General features: G+C 40.2%; 1 protein-coding gene across 1 annotated transcript in view; it reads left to right on the top strand.

Moving 5' to 3' along the window:
- Positions 1-17,992, top strand: part of Pkhd1 (PKHD1 ciliary IPT domain containing fibrocystin/polyductin) — a 493,369-nt gene that overhangs the window by 79,809 nt on the left and 395,568 nt on the right. The window contains exons 33-34 of the mRNA XM_008766937.4: positions 1,327-1,470; positions 14,280-14,490. Coding sequence (XP_008765159.2) covers positions 1,327-1,470; positions 14,280-14,490 — 355 coding nt within the window. The remainder of the gene's footprint in view (positions 1-1,326; positions 1,471-14,279; positions 14,491-17,992) is intronic.

The following is a 17,992-nucleotide window of genomic DNA, read 5'->3' as shown; positions in this document are numbered from 1 at the left end:
TCCTCAAGAAATCATAATTTTTATGGTGAAAGAACACCATAAAACGCACCTTCAGCAGGAGACATCACCCTTAAGTGATCGAGAGCCTGTGGATGGAACTCCATTCCTTGAAAGCCTCCTTCTCAACCTCCCGAATGCTGGGACTGATCCTTCGATGCAGTTCCTCATGTTATGGTGACCCCTAGCCATAAAATTATTTTTGTTGTTTCTTCCTAACTATAGTTTTGCTACTGTTATAATTTGTAATGCAAATATGATATGCAGGATAGTCTTAGGCACCCCCTGTGAAAGGCTTGTTTGACCCCCAAAGGGGTTGCAGCTCAAGGGTTGAGGATCACTGCCCTAGCGGAGACTGAAGCTCTGCATCGCCGAGGAACCCAGCAGTCGGGACTAACTTTGCTTACCTAAGAACCTTAAAGCATGTCTTTACTGTGGCACATGTTGATAGTGGCAGAAGTGGAGCAATAACTGGGGGTATTAGATGTTAAACTCTTGATTTAGGGAATTTGTATAATCATAGATTCTAGTCATTTATCAAAATGAAACAATCTATGAAGGTCTGGAAAAATATATGTGCAGTAATTAATTTTAAGTAAATAATAGAGCTTCAGGAAAATATGTATATAATGGTCCCACTGTATATAATGTACATATTATACATACACATATTATATACACATATATACACACATACACATATAAATACATGTTATATATACATGATATATACATGTTATATATACATGCTTATGCATTATATGTGTATGTGTATATAACATTATATATTTGCAGTGATTAATGTAGCTAATATAGCCTTGCTTACATATATATGTTATATATGTGTGTGTTATATATATGTGTTATATATATGTTAAATATACATGTATGATTGATTTAAAAACATGGAGAGAATAATTTAATCCATATAGATCATATGTATATATGTATATGACATATACTCACACATACACATATATATACACACACATATATAATGTTTGCTAAAATGTCATAGGTAGTAAGGAGAACTTAAATTTTTGTTTCTATTTTATACTTTTTTCTATAGAAAGAAATCTGCTTACAGAAAATCTCAAAGCTGTAAATTAGTTATTTATTCAATGCGGCTACCATTTTTAAATATTGCCAACACACACAAAAAGCTTCAGGTCAGAGCCAAGCAGAGAGGAGCGTAGAGATGCCGGGATCAGCTGTACACATTCTGTGAGGGTTAAGAAGGCTACACAGCGAGGGAGTGATGGTTGGGCTTCGTGTGTAGTAAGCCAGGATTTGCTTCCTAACTGATGAGCCTGGGATTTGTCTCCGAAGGCTGCCTGGGTGGAAGGCTTTTGCATGTGCTCGGAGCAGGATTTTCTCCAGGGAACATCTCAGCTGCTGTATGTGGTGCTCCGTGCCAAGTCTTGGCTAATGCGACAGTGTCTGCCTTCAGCTGCTTGGTTCTGCCCCTGGATGGTAAGTAAAAAAAAATCACACATAGACATTTATGTAAAGGTCATATCCTTCCTGTTTCTGTTTTGCTACTGTACTGACTACTACTGGGAGTAGAATTTTCTCTTTTCTATCAAAGATGGTAGACCCTGGGGCCTGAGGAGGTGGCGCAGTGGGTACATTGCTGGCTTTTCAAGAATGAGAAGAGTTTAGAAACTGCACCAAAAATAAAGCTTTTTATAATGGTGCATGACTATAACCCAGGAACGGCTGAGGTGCAGAGACAGGTGATTGCCCAGAACTTCCTCAATAGGTACTTTAGCCAAAAGTGAACTCGGGGCTCAGTAAATTTGTCTCAAAAAATAATATGAAGAGAGATGAAGAAGACACTTGAAGCCAACTTCCGGACTTCACATGCACACACCTAGACAAGTGCATCACACACACATGCACATCCACCCGCACTCAGCCATGTATACCTTACATGTGCATACAGCACACACATAGACAAAGAATATCATTAGGAATCATTTCACTCATTTGCTTTGTTTTGGCCAGTCATGTTTGGTTCTACCCTAGGTCTCTGGGCTAGCCATTCTCTGGTTCCTGGCCTCACAGGAAGTGTTGGGTATGGGCTGCCTCTCAGGACTTGGGCTTCAAGTTAAACCAGACATTGGTTGGCCACTCCTACGTTTTCTACAAACACTATTGCCCCAGCACATGCTGCAGGCAGGACAGAGTGTAGGTCAAGGGTTTTGTTGCTGGGTTGGTGTCCAGATTTCTCCTTCTGTAGCCTAGAGAGTTCCTTCCAATATCAAAGAGACTAGAATATAGTGATGAAGGCACCATGCAGACACTAGCTCGACCTCTCTCTGTTCAGAGAGCTGTGTGGATGTTGTCTTTGGCAATGGGGCTCCACTGTCATGTGTTGTCCTAGCATCAGCCAGTGTTATTTGGGGGTCTCCATAGGACCCTCTTGCCCAGCAACTCAAGTGAGTTGAACCCTGACCCACCACTGGAAGCCTTGCTTGATTACAAAACATGACCAGTTCTGACTCCAAGTTCTCCATTACCAGGAGTCCTCACTAGGGTCACCCTCATAGATTCCAAGAAGTTTCCACTGCTCTAGTTGTCCACACCATCCCATAACACACCCCCCCATTCTAGTTGTGCCTTTCCATACTTTTCTCCTTCATCCCTTCCCCCAACTGATCCCTCCTGATCCAGTCTCCTCTTGCCTGAGTCTAGCCAAAATCTATTCTATTTTCCTTTCCCAGGGAGATCCATGCATCCCCTCTAGAGGAATCTTTACCACATCTCTCTAGGTCTGTGGATTGCAGACCTAGTTACCATTTACTTAACAGGTTCACATATAAGGAAACATATACCACATTTCTATTTTTGGGTCTGGGTTACCTCACTCAGGATAATTTTTTTTATAGGTGCATCCATTTGCTTTCAAATTTTATGATATGTTTTTTTAACAGCAGAATAACACTCCATTGTGTAAATGTATCATGTTTTCTTATCTATTCTTTGGTTAAATGCTGTCTAGATTGTTTTCAGTTTCTGACTGTTATAAACAAAGCCCCAGTGAACATAGTTGAGCAAGTGTCCTTGTGCTGGGAGAGAGCATCCTTTCCGTGTGTGCCCAGGAGTTGTAGAGCTGGGTCTTGAGGTAGATCAAGTCCTGGTTTTCTGAGGAACTGCCATATTGATTTCCATAGAGGCTGCACATGTTTCTACTCCCACCAGCAATGGAAGAGCATTTCCCTGTTCAAATCCTTGCCAGCATAAGCTATCACTTGTCTTTTTGATCTTAGCCATTCGGTAGGTGTAAGATAGACCCTCAAAGTAGTTTTGATTTGCATTTCCCTGTGGCTAAGGATGCTGGACATTTCTTTAAGTGTTTTCAGCTATCAATGATTCCTCTATTCGGAATTCTTTTTTCTATCTGTATCTACATGTTAAAACTGTATTGTTTTGTTTTTTTGATATCTAGTTTATATATATATATATATATATTTGATAGTAGCTCTCTATCAGATATGGAGTTGGTTAAAAAAAAAACAAACAAACTTTTCCTATTCTGTAGGCGGCTGCATTGTCCATCTGCCCTTTGCCTTACAGGACTTTTCAGTTTCATAAGGTCCTGTTTATGAATTGTTGATTTTAGCACCTGAGTTATCAGTATTCTGTTCAGAAAGTCATCTCCTGTGCTCATGCCCTTCAAGGTTACTCCTCACTCTCTATCAAGTTCAGCATGTCAGGTTTTATGTTGAGATTTTTTGATTCACTTGGGTTTAAATGTTGTTCAGGATGGTAAATCTGGATCTATTTACATCCTTCTGCATGCAGCCATCCACTTGGACCAGCACCATCTGCTGAACATGCTGTCTTTCTTTTTCAGTGTGTATTTCTGGCTTCTTTATAAAATCCGGGTGACTATGGGTATGTAGAATTCCATTTCATTCCACTAATCAATGTGTTCGTTGTTATACCACTACCATGCTGTTTTTATTACGATAGCTCTGCTATACAATTTGAAATCAGGATGGTGGTATGTCCAGCACTTCTTTTATTGTTTGGGATTATTTTATCTATCTTGGGAGTTTTGTTTTCCACATAAAGTTGAGAATTATACTGTTAAGGTCTGTAAAGATCATGCTGGGTTATTGATGGCTATTGTGTTGAATCCGTAGATTGCTTTTGGTAGGATGGCTATTTTTAAATTATTATTTTATCAATCTCTTGATCATTGAGTATAGGAGATCTTTCCATCTTCTAATGTCTTCTTTAATGTCTTTCTTTAAAGACTTGAAGTTTTTTATCATACACACCTTCAAACTGCTTTGTTAGAGTTATCCCAAGACATTTTCTATTATTTGGGCCTATTGTGAAGGGTGTTGTTTCCCAGATTTCTTTCTTAGTCCATTTGTTGTTTTTATATAGAAAGATTTTGGTTTTGAGTTAATCTTGTACCAGCCACTTTGTTGAAAGTGTTTATCAGCTAGCTGTAGGAGTTTCCATGTAGAATTGTTGGGGTCACTTATGTGTATTATCATATCATATGCAAATATCAATACTTTGGCTTCTTACTTTCTAATTTGTATCCCTCTGATCTCCTTTAGTTGCTTTATTGCTCTAGCTAAAACTTCAAGTACTATATTGAGTAGCTATGGAGAGAGATGACAATCTTAGATTGTTTCTGATTTTAGAGGAATTGCTTTGGGTCTCTTTCCATTTAATTTGATGTTGGCTATGGGCTTGCTCTAAATTGCTTTTATGTTTAGGTATGTTCTTTGAATCCCTAATCTCTCCAGAACTTTTATCATGAAGGGGTGTTGGATTTTTGTCAAAGTTTTTTTTTTTTTTTTGTCAAAGGATAATCTAATGAGATGATCATGTGGTTTTACTCTTTCAGTTTGTTTATGTGGTGGATTACAACGACTGATTTTCCTATGTTGGACCATCCTCACATCATTTCTGGGATGAAGCCTACTAGACCATAGTAGATGATTATTTTTTATGTGTTCTTAGATTTGGTTTGCAAGCATTTTATTGAGTACTTTTTAAAATCTGTGCTCATAAGGGAAATTGGCGTATAATTCTCTTTGATTTTTGTGTCTTTATGTGGTTTGGGTATCAGGGTAACTATGGACTTGTCAAATTGGGCAATGTTTCTTCTGTTTCCATTTTTTGAAAAAAAATTTGAGTAGTATTGGCATTTACTCTTCCTTGAATGTCCAGTAGAATACTGCTCTAAAATCGTCTGGCCCTGAGCTTTTTCAGGGGCTGAGGGGAGACTTTTAATGACTGCTTCTATATCTGTAGGGGTTACAGGTGTATTTAAGATGTTTATCTGGTTTCAATTTAACTTTGGTAAGTGGTATCAATCAAGAAAATTGTCATTTCTTTTACAATTTTCAATGTGATAGAGTACAGGTTTTTAAAGTATGACTTTATGAGTCTCTGTATCAGCTGAGGGTCTGGTTATTGTTCCCTTTTCATTTCATATTTTGTAAATTTGGATGTTCTCTTCTCATTGTGTTACTTTGGATAAGGGTCTATCTTGTTGATTTTCCTCAAAGAATCAACCCTTTGATTGATTTATTTTTTTTTGTATTTTCTTTGTTTCTATTTTATTGATTTCAGCCCTGAGTTTGATTATTTCCTGTCCTCTACTCCTCTTGGGTGTGTTTGCTTTTTTTTGTTCTAAAGCTTTCAGGCACTGTTAAGTTGCTAGTACGAGATCTCTCCAGTTTCTTTGTGAAGGCACTTAGTGTTATGAACTTTTTCTCTTAGCCTCGCTTTACTGTGTTTCATAACTTTGGGAACACTGTGTATTAATTTTTATTGAATTCTAGAAAGTATTTAATTTCTTTTTATTTCTGCCTTGACCCTTTCTTCATTCAGTAGAGACTTGTTGTATTTCCATGAGTTTATAAGCGTTATGTTGTTTCTCTTGTTCATATCCAGCTTTAATCCCTGGAGGTAGGACAGAATGCAGTGTTATTTCCATTTTCTTGTATTTGTTGAGATATTGTGTCTAAAAAGGTAGTCATTATTGGAGAAATTCCCATGAGGTGCTGAGAAGAAGGTGTATTCTTTTGCATTTGGCTGACATGTTTTGTCAATATCTGTTAGATATGTTAGGTTTATAATGTCTGATAGTTCCAGTATTTTTGTTTGTGTGTTTGTTTAGTTTTTGCCTCAATGACTATTGGTGAGAATGGGGTAATGAAGTCTTTCAGTATCAGTGTGTGAGGGCAAGTAGTGTTTGTTTATTTGCTCATTTGTTTTGTTTTTACAAACTTGGGTACCCTTGTGTTTTGGGAATAGATATTAAGAATTGAAATGTTATTTTGGTGGATTTTTTTCTCCCAGTGGTGAACATGTTGTGTGTTCCCCCATCTCTTTCAATTAATTTGGTCTGAAGTTTATTTTGTTAAATATTAAAGTTAAAATGGCTACAGTAGTGTGCTTCTTGTGTTCATTTGCTTGGAATACTATTTTCCAACCATTTACCCTGATGTAATGTATATTCTTGATGTTGAGATGTCTTTCTTGTATGCTGCAGAAGGATGGATCCTGTTTCACATCTATTCTGTTAATCTGCCTCTTTTTTAATTGGGGAATTAAGACCACTGATATTAAGAGATATCAATACCAGTGACTGTTACTTCCTATCATTTTGGTAGTGATGGCGATGGTGATGGTAGTGGTGGTGGTGGTGGTGATAGTGTATGTATGTGTGCACACCTGCATGTATGCTTCCCTTCTTTTGGTTTTACTTGTGTGAAATTATTTACTTTTTATGTTTTTTATGGGTTTAGTAAACCTCCTGGGGTTGGATTTTTTCTTCTAGTACCTTCTGTTTAACTGGATTTGTAGATAGCTTAATTTTGACTTTATCATGAATTACCTCATTTTCTACATCTATGGTGATTGAAAGTTTTGCTGGGTATAATAGTCTGGGCTTTTATATGTGGTCTCTTAGAGTCTGTAGCACATCTGTCTAGGCCATTCTGGCTTTTAGAATCTCCATTGAGAAGTCAGGTGTAATTCAAATAGTTTTGCCTTTATGCTACATGATATTTTTTGTTGCATATTTAAATATTCTTTCTTTGTTCTGTATGTTTAGTGTTTTGATCATTATGTGGTGAGAGGACTTTCTTTCCTGGTCCAATCTATTTTGTGTTCTGTATCTTTTTCTACCTTTGAAGTTGGAATCTTCTATTTCTATTCCCACTATTTTTTTCTTTTTTTCATCTTTATTAACTTGGGTATTTCTTATTTACACTTTGATTGTTGTTCCCCTTCCCGGTTTCCCAGCCAACATCCCTCTAACCCCTCTCCCTCCCCTTCTCTATGGGTGTTCCCCTCCCCATCTTCCCCCCATTACCGCCCTTCCCCCCAACAATCACGTTCACTGGAGGTTCAGTCTTGGCAGGATCAAGGGCGTCCCCTTGCACTGGTGCTCTTACTAGGCTATTCATTGCTACCTATGGGGTTGGAGCCCAGGGTCAGTCCATGTATAGTCTTTGGGTAGTGGCTTAGTCCCTGGAAGCTCTGGTTGGTTGGCATTGTTATTCATATGGAGTCTCAAGCCCCTTCAAGCTCTTTCAGTCTTTTCTAAGATTCCTTCAACCGGGTCCCATTCTCAGTTCAGTGGTTTAATGATGGCATTTGCCTATGTATTTGCTGTATTCTGGCTGTGTCTCTCAGGACAGATCTATATCCAGTTCCTGTTGGCCTGCACTTCTTTGCTTCATCCATCTTGTCTAATTGGGTGACTGTATATGTATGGGCCACATGTGGGGCAGGCTCTGAATGGGTGTTCCTTCTGCCTCTGTTCTAAACTTTGCCTCCCTATTCCCTGCCAAGGGTATTCTTGTTCCCCTTTTAAAGAAGGAGTGAAGCATTTGCATTTTGGTCATCCTTCTTGAGTTTCATGTGTTCTGTACATCTAGGGTAATTTGAGCATGTGGGCTAATATTCACTTATCAATGAGTGCATACCATGTGTGTTTTTCTGTGATTGGGTTAGCTCACTCAGGATGATATTTTCCAGTTCCAACCATTTGCCTATGAATTTCATAAAGTCATTGTTTTTGATAGCTGAGTAATATTCCATTGTGTAGACGTACCACATTTTCTGTATCTATTCCTCTGTTGAAGGGCATCTGGGTTCTTTCCAGCTTCTGGCTATTCTAAATAAGGCTGCTATGAACATAGTGGAGCATGTATCTTTGTTATATGTTGGGGCATCTTTTGGGTATAGCTGGGTCCTCAGGTAGTTCAATGTCCAATTTTCTGAGGAACCTCCAGATTGATTTCCAGAATGGTTGTACCAGTCTGCAATCCCACCAACAATGGAGGAGTGTTTCTCTTTCTCCACATCCTTGCCAGCATTTGCTGTCACCTGAGTTTTTGATCTTAGCCATTCTGACTGGTGTGAGGTAGAATCTCAGGGTTGTTTTGATTTGCATTTCCCTTATGACTAAAGATGTTGAACATTTCTTTATGTGTTTCTCAGTCATTCGGCATTCCTCAGCTGTGTATTCTTTGTTTAGCTCTGAACCCCATTTTTAATAGGGTTATTTGTCTCCCTGCGGTCTAATTTCTTGAATTCTTTGTATATTTTGGATATAAGCCCTCTATCTGTTGTAGGATTGGTAAAGATCTTTTCCCAATCTGTTGGTTGCTGTTTTGTCCTAACAACAGTGTCCTTTGCCTTACAGAAGCTATGCAGTTTTATGAGATCCCATTTGTCGATTCTTGATCTTAGAGCATAAGCCATTGGTGTTTTGTTCAGGAAATTTTCTTCAGTGCCCACGTGTTCGAGATGCTTCCCCACTTTTTCTTCTATTAGTTTGAGTGTATCTGGTTTGATGTGGAGGTCCTTGATCCACTTGGACTTAAGCTTTGTACAGGGTGATAAGCATGGATCAATCTGCATTCTTCTACATGTTGACCTCCAGTTGAACCAGCACCATTTGCTGAAAATGCTATCTTTTTTCCATAGGATGGTTTTGGCTCCTTTGTAAAAATCATAGGTGTGTAGGTACATTTCTGGGACTTTAATTCTATTCCATTGGTCTATCTGTCTGTCTCTGTGCCAATACCATACAGTTTTTATCTCTATTGCTCTGTAATACTGCTTGAGTTCAGGGATAGTGATTCCCCCCTGGAAGTCCTTTTATTGTTGAGGATAGTTTTAGCTATTCTGGGTTTTTTGTTATTCAGATGAATTTGCAAATTGCTCTGTCTAACTCTCTGAAGAATTGGATTGGTATTTTGATGGGGATTAGGTTTGATATCTTCATAGTGTCCCAGATTTTCTGGATGTTTTGTGTTCTATTACACTTATTGGTTTCTTTTACCAATATATCCATTTCTTCTATTGTATCTTTAATACCTGATATTCTCTCTCTCATCTCTTGCATTTTTTTGGTGATGCTTGCATCTGTAGGTGAGGAGAGGGTGTCTGTCTGAGTTGGAGCTAGAAGGGAAGCCGGGGCGGTGGGAGGTAGATGGTTTGTGGGGTCTTCAGGAGGCATGGGCAGTAGGGAGGGGAGGCTGTAGCAGCTGTTCTGTTGTGGTTCTAGGTATGACCTTGAGGATCAGTTGTAGGTGAACAGAGGTTTTTAAAAACTTTCTCAGATATCACATGGATTAATATACTTTAAAAAAATCTTAGTATTATTTTAAAACATTAACTCTTAACCAGAAGTACAAAGGGGAAACAATGAAGTTTTCAGGTTCAGGTAAATTTTGGTTGTAAGTTTGAAAAATCATATGGGTAAAATTAAATTAGCATATTATAAAGGGTTTGATTAAACCTTAGAAACAGAGAATTAGCTATTTGTGTTTTCAAAGGAGCAACTCTGGTATTAGAGGCTGTAACTCTTATCATGGCCACAAGGTGTCACCAAACACTCATCAATCGCACAAACACATTTCTCTTTCATTAAAAGCAGCTTATTCTTATGGTCCTGGGAGGGTGTACTCCAGGCTCCTTAAGGAGGATCCAGGAGGAGTTTGGGGGCTCTCTGAACCTTCTGAAACTAAACGAAATGCTGCATGTCAAGTGTGCTTTCATTTCTTCCTGTGAATGTATGCGTGTAATAGACAGCAAATGGTTAAGAGGCTGCGCATGAGAAGCTGTTAAAATCATTAGGAATTCTCCTGCTGCATAGGATTGCATATGAAGGGCAGCACCGGGGAATCTGTGTAGTCCAGAGATGCTGTCAGAGAGAAATCAGCAGTAATCCTCACACCGGTATTCTAGTTGCCATTCGCATCCATCCATCTTTCTATATTGCTGCAACCGCCCTCCTGAATAGTCTCAGTGTCTGTCAATCAGCCTTTGGAAAGTGTGCTCCTTGGTTACAACAGCATAGTGTGTCTGCCAGTGCCCTGGAGCTACTTTTGCGGCACTGCCTGGGAATCTGTTAGAAATGTCGGTTCTCAGGATTCATGTTGGCTGAAACTTTCTACACGAACATTTTGATGTTTCCTCTCTGATTTCCTACACTGTTGCCCAATTTAAAGCTCAAGACCAGGTAGTTCATTAAGCAATTCTAGACAGGTTCGGGAGCATCACAGATCCCTGCCTATAATTTGGTCCCAGATTTGTTATTAACAGTAATGGTATTTTTCTGGTTTATGATCTTCCTGCCGTATACTATCACTCCCCTTCTTTCTCTCTTTCTCTTTCCCCCTCTCTGTGCAAACATGTGTTATGTGTGCATGTGTTTTGTGACACTGCTCCTAGGGAGACATGAACAAACACTTCCTCACCCCAGATCTGGAGTTTAGAACACACCAAAGTAAGGTCACTGCCAAAGTTTACTTTGGTGAACCAAATCATTTTATTTGGGTTACTCACAGTAGTGTGGGTGAGGGGTCGCTTACAGGAGCTGAGCTCTTAAGGCAGCTTAGCTGGTCTCCTCTGCTTCTTCCATGCAGCGTAGCTGATATGCCTCTTTTAGGCGGCTCAGCTTACTTGGAAGTGTGTCATACACTATGTATGCTCAGGGAAAGAGGGACCTAGTAAATCTGGTCAGTTTCAGGGACTTCCTAAGTTTTTGAATTGTTTACTTCCTGAGTTAATGAACTGCCCTTCAGGATGGCTTATTTTATCTCAGAGAAAACGGCAATATGTGCTCATGTATGGAAAAGTCTGTGCCTATGCATGTATGTGCACACAGTGTGCATGCACGCATTTATGTGCATGCATTGCTTCTTCATTTTGTTTTGCTTGTTTTTTAAGACTGGGTTTCTCTGTGTAGCCGTGTCTGTCTTAGAACTGCTGTGTAGACTAGGCTGGCCTTGAGCTTGCAGAGGTCTACGTGTCTCTGCCTCCTAAGAGCTGGAATTAAAGGCGTGCACTACCACCACCCATACATTGCTTGTTATATACATGCATGCAGCATGTGTATATATTTGGCACGCATGTCCATGCATGTGCCAAGTATGCATCTGTGTTTCTAAAATGACTGCCCACAGCCTGATCTTCCTGTTTATATGACTTCTTTTCCCTTCCACAGTTCACTGCTCTCCTCTTCTCCTCTGGTCTTCTGTTTGTACTTCTCAGATTTAACAAGGTCACTTTGAATTCTGACCCTTGGTTTGAAATATTTTCAGTTTGTTTTTGCACGATAGAGGGATGGTTCCTATCCCAGATTGGAGATAACCGTCTTAAGATGCGAGCTTTCCTAATTACAGTTTGCTTGTTCCGATGCCATGCACTAATGTGTTTCCCTTTTAGAGAAGAATGAGGAATTAAAGATGGAGAAGAGAAAAGTTCCTTGGCTGCTTTTGGGGTCAACTATTTTTAAACCCCCCTCCTCAGATTATACCTCTAGCAAAAGAATATTTTTCTATACAATGGGCGCTAAAACATCCAGTTAGATGAAGTTCATAATTGACTTTTGTTTAAAAAAATGTTCGAGATCTTTGATCTTCAGGAGGTTTTTTTTTTTTTTTTTTTTTTTTTTTTTTTTTTTTTGCATTTCCTTGGATTATACCAAATGACTTTTTCATGGAAACTTTAACTTTTCCATGAGGCATGAAAAGCTAAGGCGATTAAGGTCACAGAGCTATTTAGTGGTGGAACTTTGAATAAAACCCATGGATTTTGATCCTCAGCCTTGGGTGCTTTTCATAATCCACCCTGTCAATTTGCATCCACTTAATCACCTATAATGAATTCATTATTTTATAGGTGTTGAGCCTGTTTTTATTTGCCTTGGGGCTCAGGAACTAGAAAGTTCTCCTGTTTTTGTCCACCCACAAGAGAGTCCTACTGTCGGCCCTGTTTTTTTCTTTCTTTTTTTTTTCCCCTGCAATTATTCATTCAAAACATTCTCAGAGAATGTCCTAGGTATCAGGTGATTTGGAATGCAATGGCAGCCAGAATAGCATTCGGGTGTGATTGCATAACTGCAAATCCTGTTGCATGTGCTTGCCTTGTGAAGTCCTTGCTGTCAGTGCCAGGTTGAGGTGGCAGTCATGGGTTCATGCCTGAAGAGACAGATATACCCATGAGGACGGGCTAGCTGCAGATGGAGCGGACTAGAGCTCCTTTTCTTCTCTTGCTCACTTTAGGATTTTCAGGAAGTTCTGTTAAAATGCCTCACCAGACACCTTCTTCTAACTAAAAGTTACTAACATGTAGCATTATTCTCACCCTTTTGTTGGAGCTAGAATTTGACTGTGTAACTCTGGTTGGCTTGCAACCAACTCACGAAGTAGACCAGGTTGGCCCCATACTCACAGATCTAGCTGATATCTGTCTTTCCTGGATCCTGGGACCATGTTTGACTTATTGTTGCTTTTACGTCTCTTCCTCGGCCCAGAGAGAAATGGGGCAAAATATTTGCTTTATGCTTTATGAGATATTACTGGCCATTATAATGCACTGGGAAATTCTGTAAACCAAGGAGTTCTGTAAAGCCTGAGAAACCTAGCCAGCCACTTGGAGGAGGGAATAGCAACTTTCAGAGGACCCCAGTAGAACAGATAAATAAGAGCAAGATAAATATTCCATGTAGAAAAATAGCCACAAGGCAAGAGCGGAAACTTCACAGAGTCATGAATTATAATTAAACACAAATTTTCTCAATTTAATATGTAGTGATGAAAATGAAAATTCAATCTAAGAAGTCAAGATTTTTTTTATCTTTAAAGTTGGTTAAATCCGCACTGTGTTTACACAGTCCACACTGTGTGACACTGTGTTCTTCACCATAAGGCAAAGTCAAGGTCTGATAAGTTCAAGTGCCAAAAAATGGGGAACAAGGAAGTAGTTTCTCTTAAAATTGGCCCTAAGTCTACAAGCCTCTTTCTTCATAGACATTCATCCTAGAGAAACTCAGTTCATACATGTAGCAGCAAATATTTGGACATATCCAAAAGTCCTCTGGTGAAGCCAAAGACTCATTACCGCCATGGCAGGCAGTGCACAGAGTGGGCACAGCACAGGAGCTGTATCCCCAACACTAGGAGTTGTATATTACACAGAACAGGGTCACAGATATTTCATCATGTGTCATGTTTATTAATGTTCAAAAATAAAAGATGACAGCCTCTCATTTAGAAATATTAATCTGTCTAATAAATTTAAGGATAGTTTTATTTTATAGTTACGTGAGTTTTCCCTGCATATCTGTCCGTGCACTCGGCATGTGCCTGGTAAAGGCCAGGAGAGGATGTCTGTGGCTTGAGGTGGTCTCAAGCCTCCATGCTGGCTTTGGGAATCAAACCCTGGTCCTTTTGGAGAACAGCTAGTGCCCTCTCTCCAGCCCCTCTCATGTTTTCTTTTGTTAAATGCCAAATGGTTGTGTCTGAGAATTAGGAAGGAAATGAGTCTAAAGCAACAAATAAATTCAGAAATATTATAACTGTTTCAGCCTCTTGCTTTTGAATGGTCACGTGCATTTTATTTATGAGGATTATTTATGTCTATAAAGCCATTTCTTACATTTGTCTGCCTTTTAATATATATATATATATATAATACTTTAATAATTATGTGTATATATTTAGATGGGTGTGTGTGCTAGTGAATATGTTTCCATATATGTGAAGGGCAGGAGATAATTTCAAGAAGATAATTTCATTCATGAAGAATGCCCTCTACTTTATTTAGAGTCAATGTTCCACATTGGCTGATAATGCCTTTGTTTGTTTGTTTGTTTGTTTTTTTTTTTTGCTGGAAAAACCGATAATTTCATTTCCTCGCTCAAGGAACACGTCATTCTGGAAATGACACAAGACTGTGAGTTCTTTCCACAGGTTTACCTAAACTCGTGGTGACTTTTCCAGCGTCCTTGGCTTTCCTCTGTAACCTGAGGCATGCAGAAGACAGCTGTGGAGTTAGCAGGCCCACCTACTTGCAATGTGACTTGACTGTCTCCGTGGGGATGGAGAGACTGCCTGGATCCTGGCCTTACGTCTACCTTTGTGAAGAGAGTTCCCAGGGCCTCTTCGTACCAGATCACCAGATCTTCCTTTCCTTCTCAGGCCTCTTCCTCAGGTAGCTCCACCTTTCCTGTCCTCTTTGACTTTCCCACCAGCTCATGGCCACTGGGCTCCACAGAGCTGTCAGAATGCTCAGGCAGGGTGGATATGGCCTACGGGCCTCCAACTCTTTCAGAGGGGCTGTTCTATCATGGATTCCAGCCAGCCTACATATCAAAGCATCGCTGTCTTTTTCAAGTGTTCAAGAGAACATCTGAAAAATATGCCCAGTAAACAGCTCACTTTGTTCTTGCTTAGATTTTAATATTTATCTTCCGATCCAAAGCAACATCTGGTGAATGCCAATGGGGAGAAAGATTAGACATTATGAAAAACAGAAGCCTCCCCCCACCCCGCTTCCCTTTTTTCTTTTCTTTCCAAACAGATTCACAAGTATGAAAAAAAATCACAGAGAAATCCGGCAGATTGCACAATGTTTATTCAAAAGAAGGGGGGTTGTGCCCTAGAATTACTGTAGATCTGGGGTTTAGATGCCATAAACTCATAGGGACTCTTTGAGTTTTTTAAAAAGAAAAAAATATCTAACAAGTAATATGATGACCGTCCAGATCTAACTTCTTTTGTAAGACAGTTTCTAAAAGGTGTGCATGGTGGTTACTTCACAGGCCCTTAATTCCTGCCAGCAGTTCAGTTCCTATGTGAGCTGATATGTTAGCCCTGACCACTGCCCTGTCTTTATTGCTCATCTGGATAAAACAGCCACAACTCACGTTTTAATGAAGACCGATTTCCTTAATTAAGATAAATGAGACCAGTCATCTGTGATAGGGGAAATAACTAGTTTTGTCCATGACTGTCTGACTTGGTGATGGCCTGAGCGAGCTGGCTTGGTAGGAAGTTGTCATCAGAGATCTGTGGTCAGCCAGAGGAAAAGCAGCACTTCCTTGGCTGCTGCCACCCTGTAGGGTATGATGTGCCTTGGAACGGTGTCACCCTAAGGGAAATAAGGTCCAAGAGGAAGGTACTGGGGTGAGAAAGCAGGGTCGCAGAACTCACCACCATGTCAACAGATGCGGCTCCATGAATTTGGGGGAGTTTATTTGCACACCCTAAGTGAGTTCTTACAGGTTCTTCCTTTTCACTGTCAAAGGTGGCTAGAGCAGCTCTGTCTTAGACCCCATGACAAGGTGGCCCTTTACCCATCAGTATGTTTTCAGCAAACTGAGTATCTTGACATTCTGGCGATGGCAGCATGCCAAATGGATGTGAGTTATTGAGCTAGCATTCAGAGCCCCTTGACTGAAACACAGTTTGCACTTCGTGTTGAGGATGGGGGTGGGAGGGAACCCAGGGCTCTCAGTGGCTAGCGGGAGATAGGTGCAATCTTTGGAATATGACTTGGTACGTTGTTATTCAAAGCCATAGAATTCTACCTACTCTATATCCCAGAAATTTTCACTTCTAGGGCTTCGTTTTAAAAATGGAGATAGCAGTGTGTGATATGTACAAACTGATATTCTATGAAGTTAACATTTGAAATAAGTTTAATCATACATCCAAGTGGCACGGCACTAAAAGACTTAAAAATCGTGTTGCAGAGTGGTTAATAGGAAACGCTTAAAAAGCGCTTCAAAATTGCAGACCCAGAAGCAGGACTGTAGTCGACTCCTTGTGTTGTGTGCCCTGTGTTTGTACTCCGATGACTGGAAAAGCAAAGCTGGAAGGATGCCTTCCGAAAGGTCCACAGTGTCTGCCTCTAGGCGCCTAGGCGGTTGACCATATTTCTCTTCTCTATTTCGTCTTTATGTATTTCTCTGTGGAACGTTTGCTAACTTCACGACTAAGAGACACAATCCATTCTGCAAAGGGCATAGAGGAAATTCTGCAGCAGGTTGTCTGTCTTGGAAGGTTCTGTTTGTGACTCTAGAGTACTGTTTTCCAGGGCCTTTTTACAGAATCCGCTTCTATTAGATGCTGTCTCTCCTTGAGAGAACTAATATTGGGTTTTATGTCATTTAGCAAAGGCTGACAGATATTATCTGTGGCAAAACTGTGCCCTGTGCATCCATCCATCTACCTAGCCCCTCCTCTCCCCAGCCACCACCTGCCATTCATTGTTTATCGAGTATGACTATGATGTAGGTGTTGTTCCAAGTCTAGTGGGTGGCAACTTTAAGAGGGAGAACAACAATGACTTCATGAAATTCTTAGGCAAACGGATGGAACTAGAAAATATCATCCTGAGTGAGGTAACCCAATTGCAAAACAAACAACCCCAACCAACCAACCAACCAACTAAACAATAACAATAAAAAACAAACACACATACACACATGGTGTGCACTCACTGATAAGTGGCTATTAGCCCCAAAGCTCAGAATACTCAAGATACAATTTACAGACCACATAAAACTCAAGAAGAAGGAAGACCAAAGTGTAGATGGTTCAGACCTTCTTAGAAGGGGGAACAAAAATATTCACAGGAGGAAATATGGAGACAAAGTGTGGAGCAGAGACTGAAAGATCATCCAGAGACTGCCCCACATGGGAATGCATCCCATATACAGCCACCAAACCCAGACAATATTGTGGATGCCAAGAAGTCCTTGCTGATAGGAGAATGATATAGCTGTCTCCTGAGAAGCTCTGCCAGAGCCTTAGAAATCCAAAGTTGGATGCTCACAGCCAACCATTGTACTGAGAACAGGGCCCCAATGGAGGACTTAGAGAAAGAACTGGAGTAGTTGAAGGGGTTTGCAACCTCACAGGAAGAACAACAATATCAACCAACCAGACTCCCCAGAGCTCCCAGGGACTAAACCACCATCCCAAGAGAACACAGGATGGACCTATGGCTCCATCTGTTTATGTAGCAGAGGATGGCCTTATAGGGCATCAGTGGGAGGAGAGGCTCTTGGTCCTGTCAAGGCTCAATGCTCCAGTGTAGGGGAATACCAGGGTGGGGAGGTGGGAGGGAGTGGGTGAGTGGGTGGGTGAGGGAGCACCCTTATGGAAATGGGGGTGGGGGTGGGATAGCAGGTTTCCAGAGAGGAAATTGGGAAATTGGATAAAATTTAAAATATAAATAAAAAAATGCAATTAGCAAAAAACGAAACTGAAAAACAAAAAAAGAGGGAGAACATCAGATTTAGCCGTAAGTCATGGGTGATGAATGCTATACATCTACAGATTTTCAAACTCTTTGGACATCATGATTAGATGAGCATTTCTAAACAGAGAAGGTGTCACTATGTAAATCTAGGTACTGAAGGCAGCAAGAAGGAAGTTACCACAGATTTTTATGACCTTCTCAAAGGCCAGCTAAGCGAATAGTGACCCCAGGAAGGAAAGAAAAGCTCTCTAGGAGGTATGGGACATTCTTGAGGAACTCTGGATCTTTTATTAAGTGAAGATTAAGTGCCTTTTGAAAGTCTACAGTGAATTCACGGCAGATTTGGGAGTGGAACCTGAGGCCCATTAATTTCATATAACGTTGTCTGTCAGAATCTCTGATGAAAGCTTTGGTGGAGATACGTGTGGGAAGGAAAGCCAGAGCT

The sequence above is a fragment of the Rattus norvegicus genome, chromosome 9 (genome assembly GCF_036323735.1).
Source record: "Rattus norvegicus strain BN/NHsdMcwi chromosome 9, GRCr8, whole genome shotgun sequence".
NCBI classification, from domain to species: domain Eukaryota; kingdom Metazoa; phylum Chordata; class Mammalia; order Rodentia; family Muridae; genus Rattus; species Rattus norvegicus.
The sequence above is the reverse complement of the archived record's forward strand: the minus strand, read 5'-3'. Positions and strand labels throughout refer to the sequence as shown.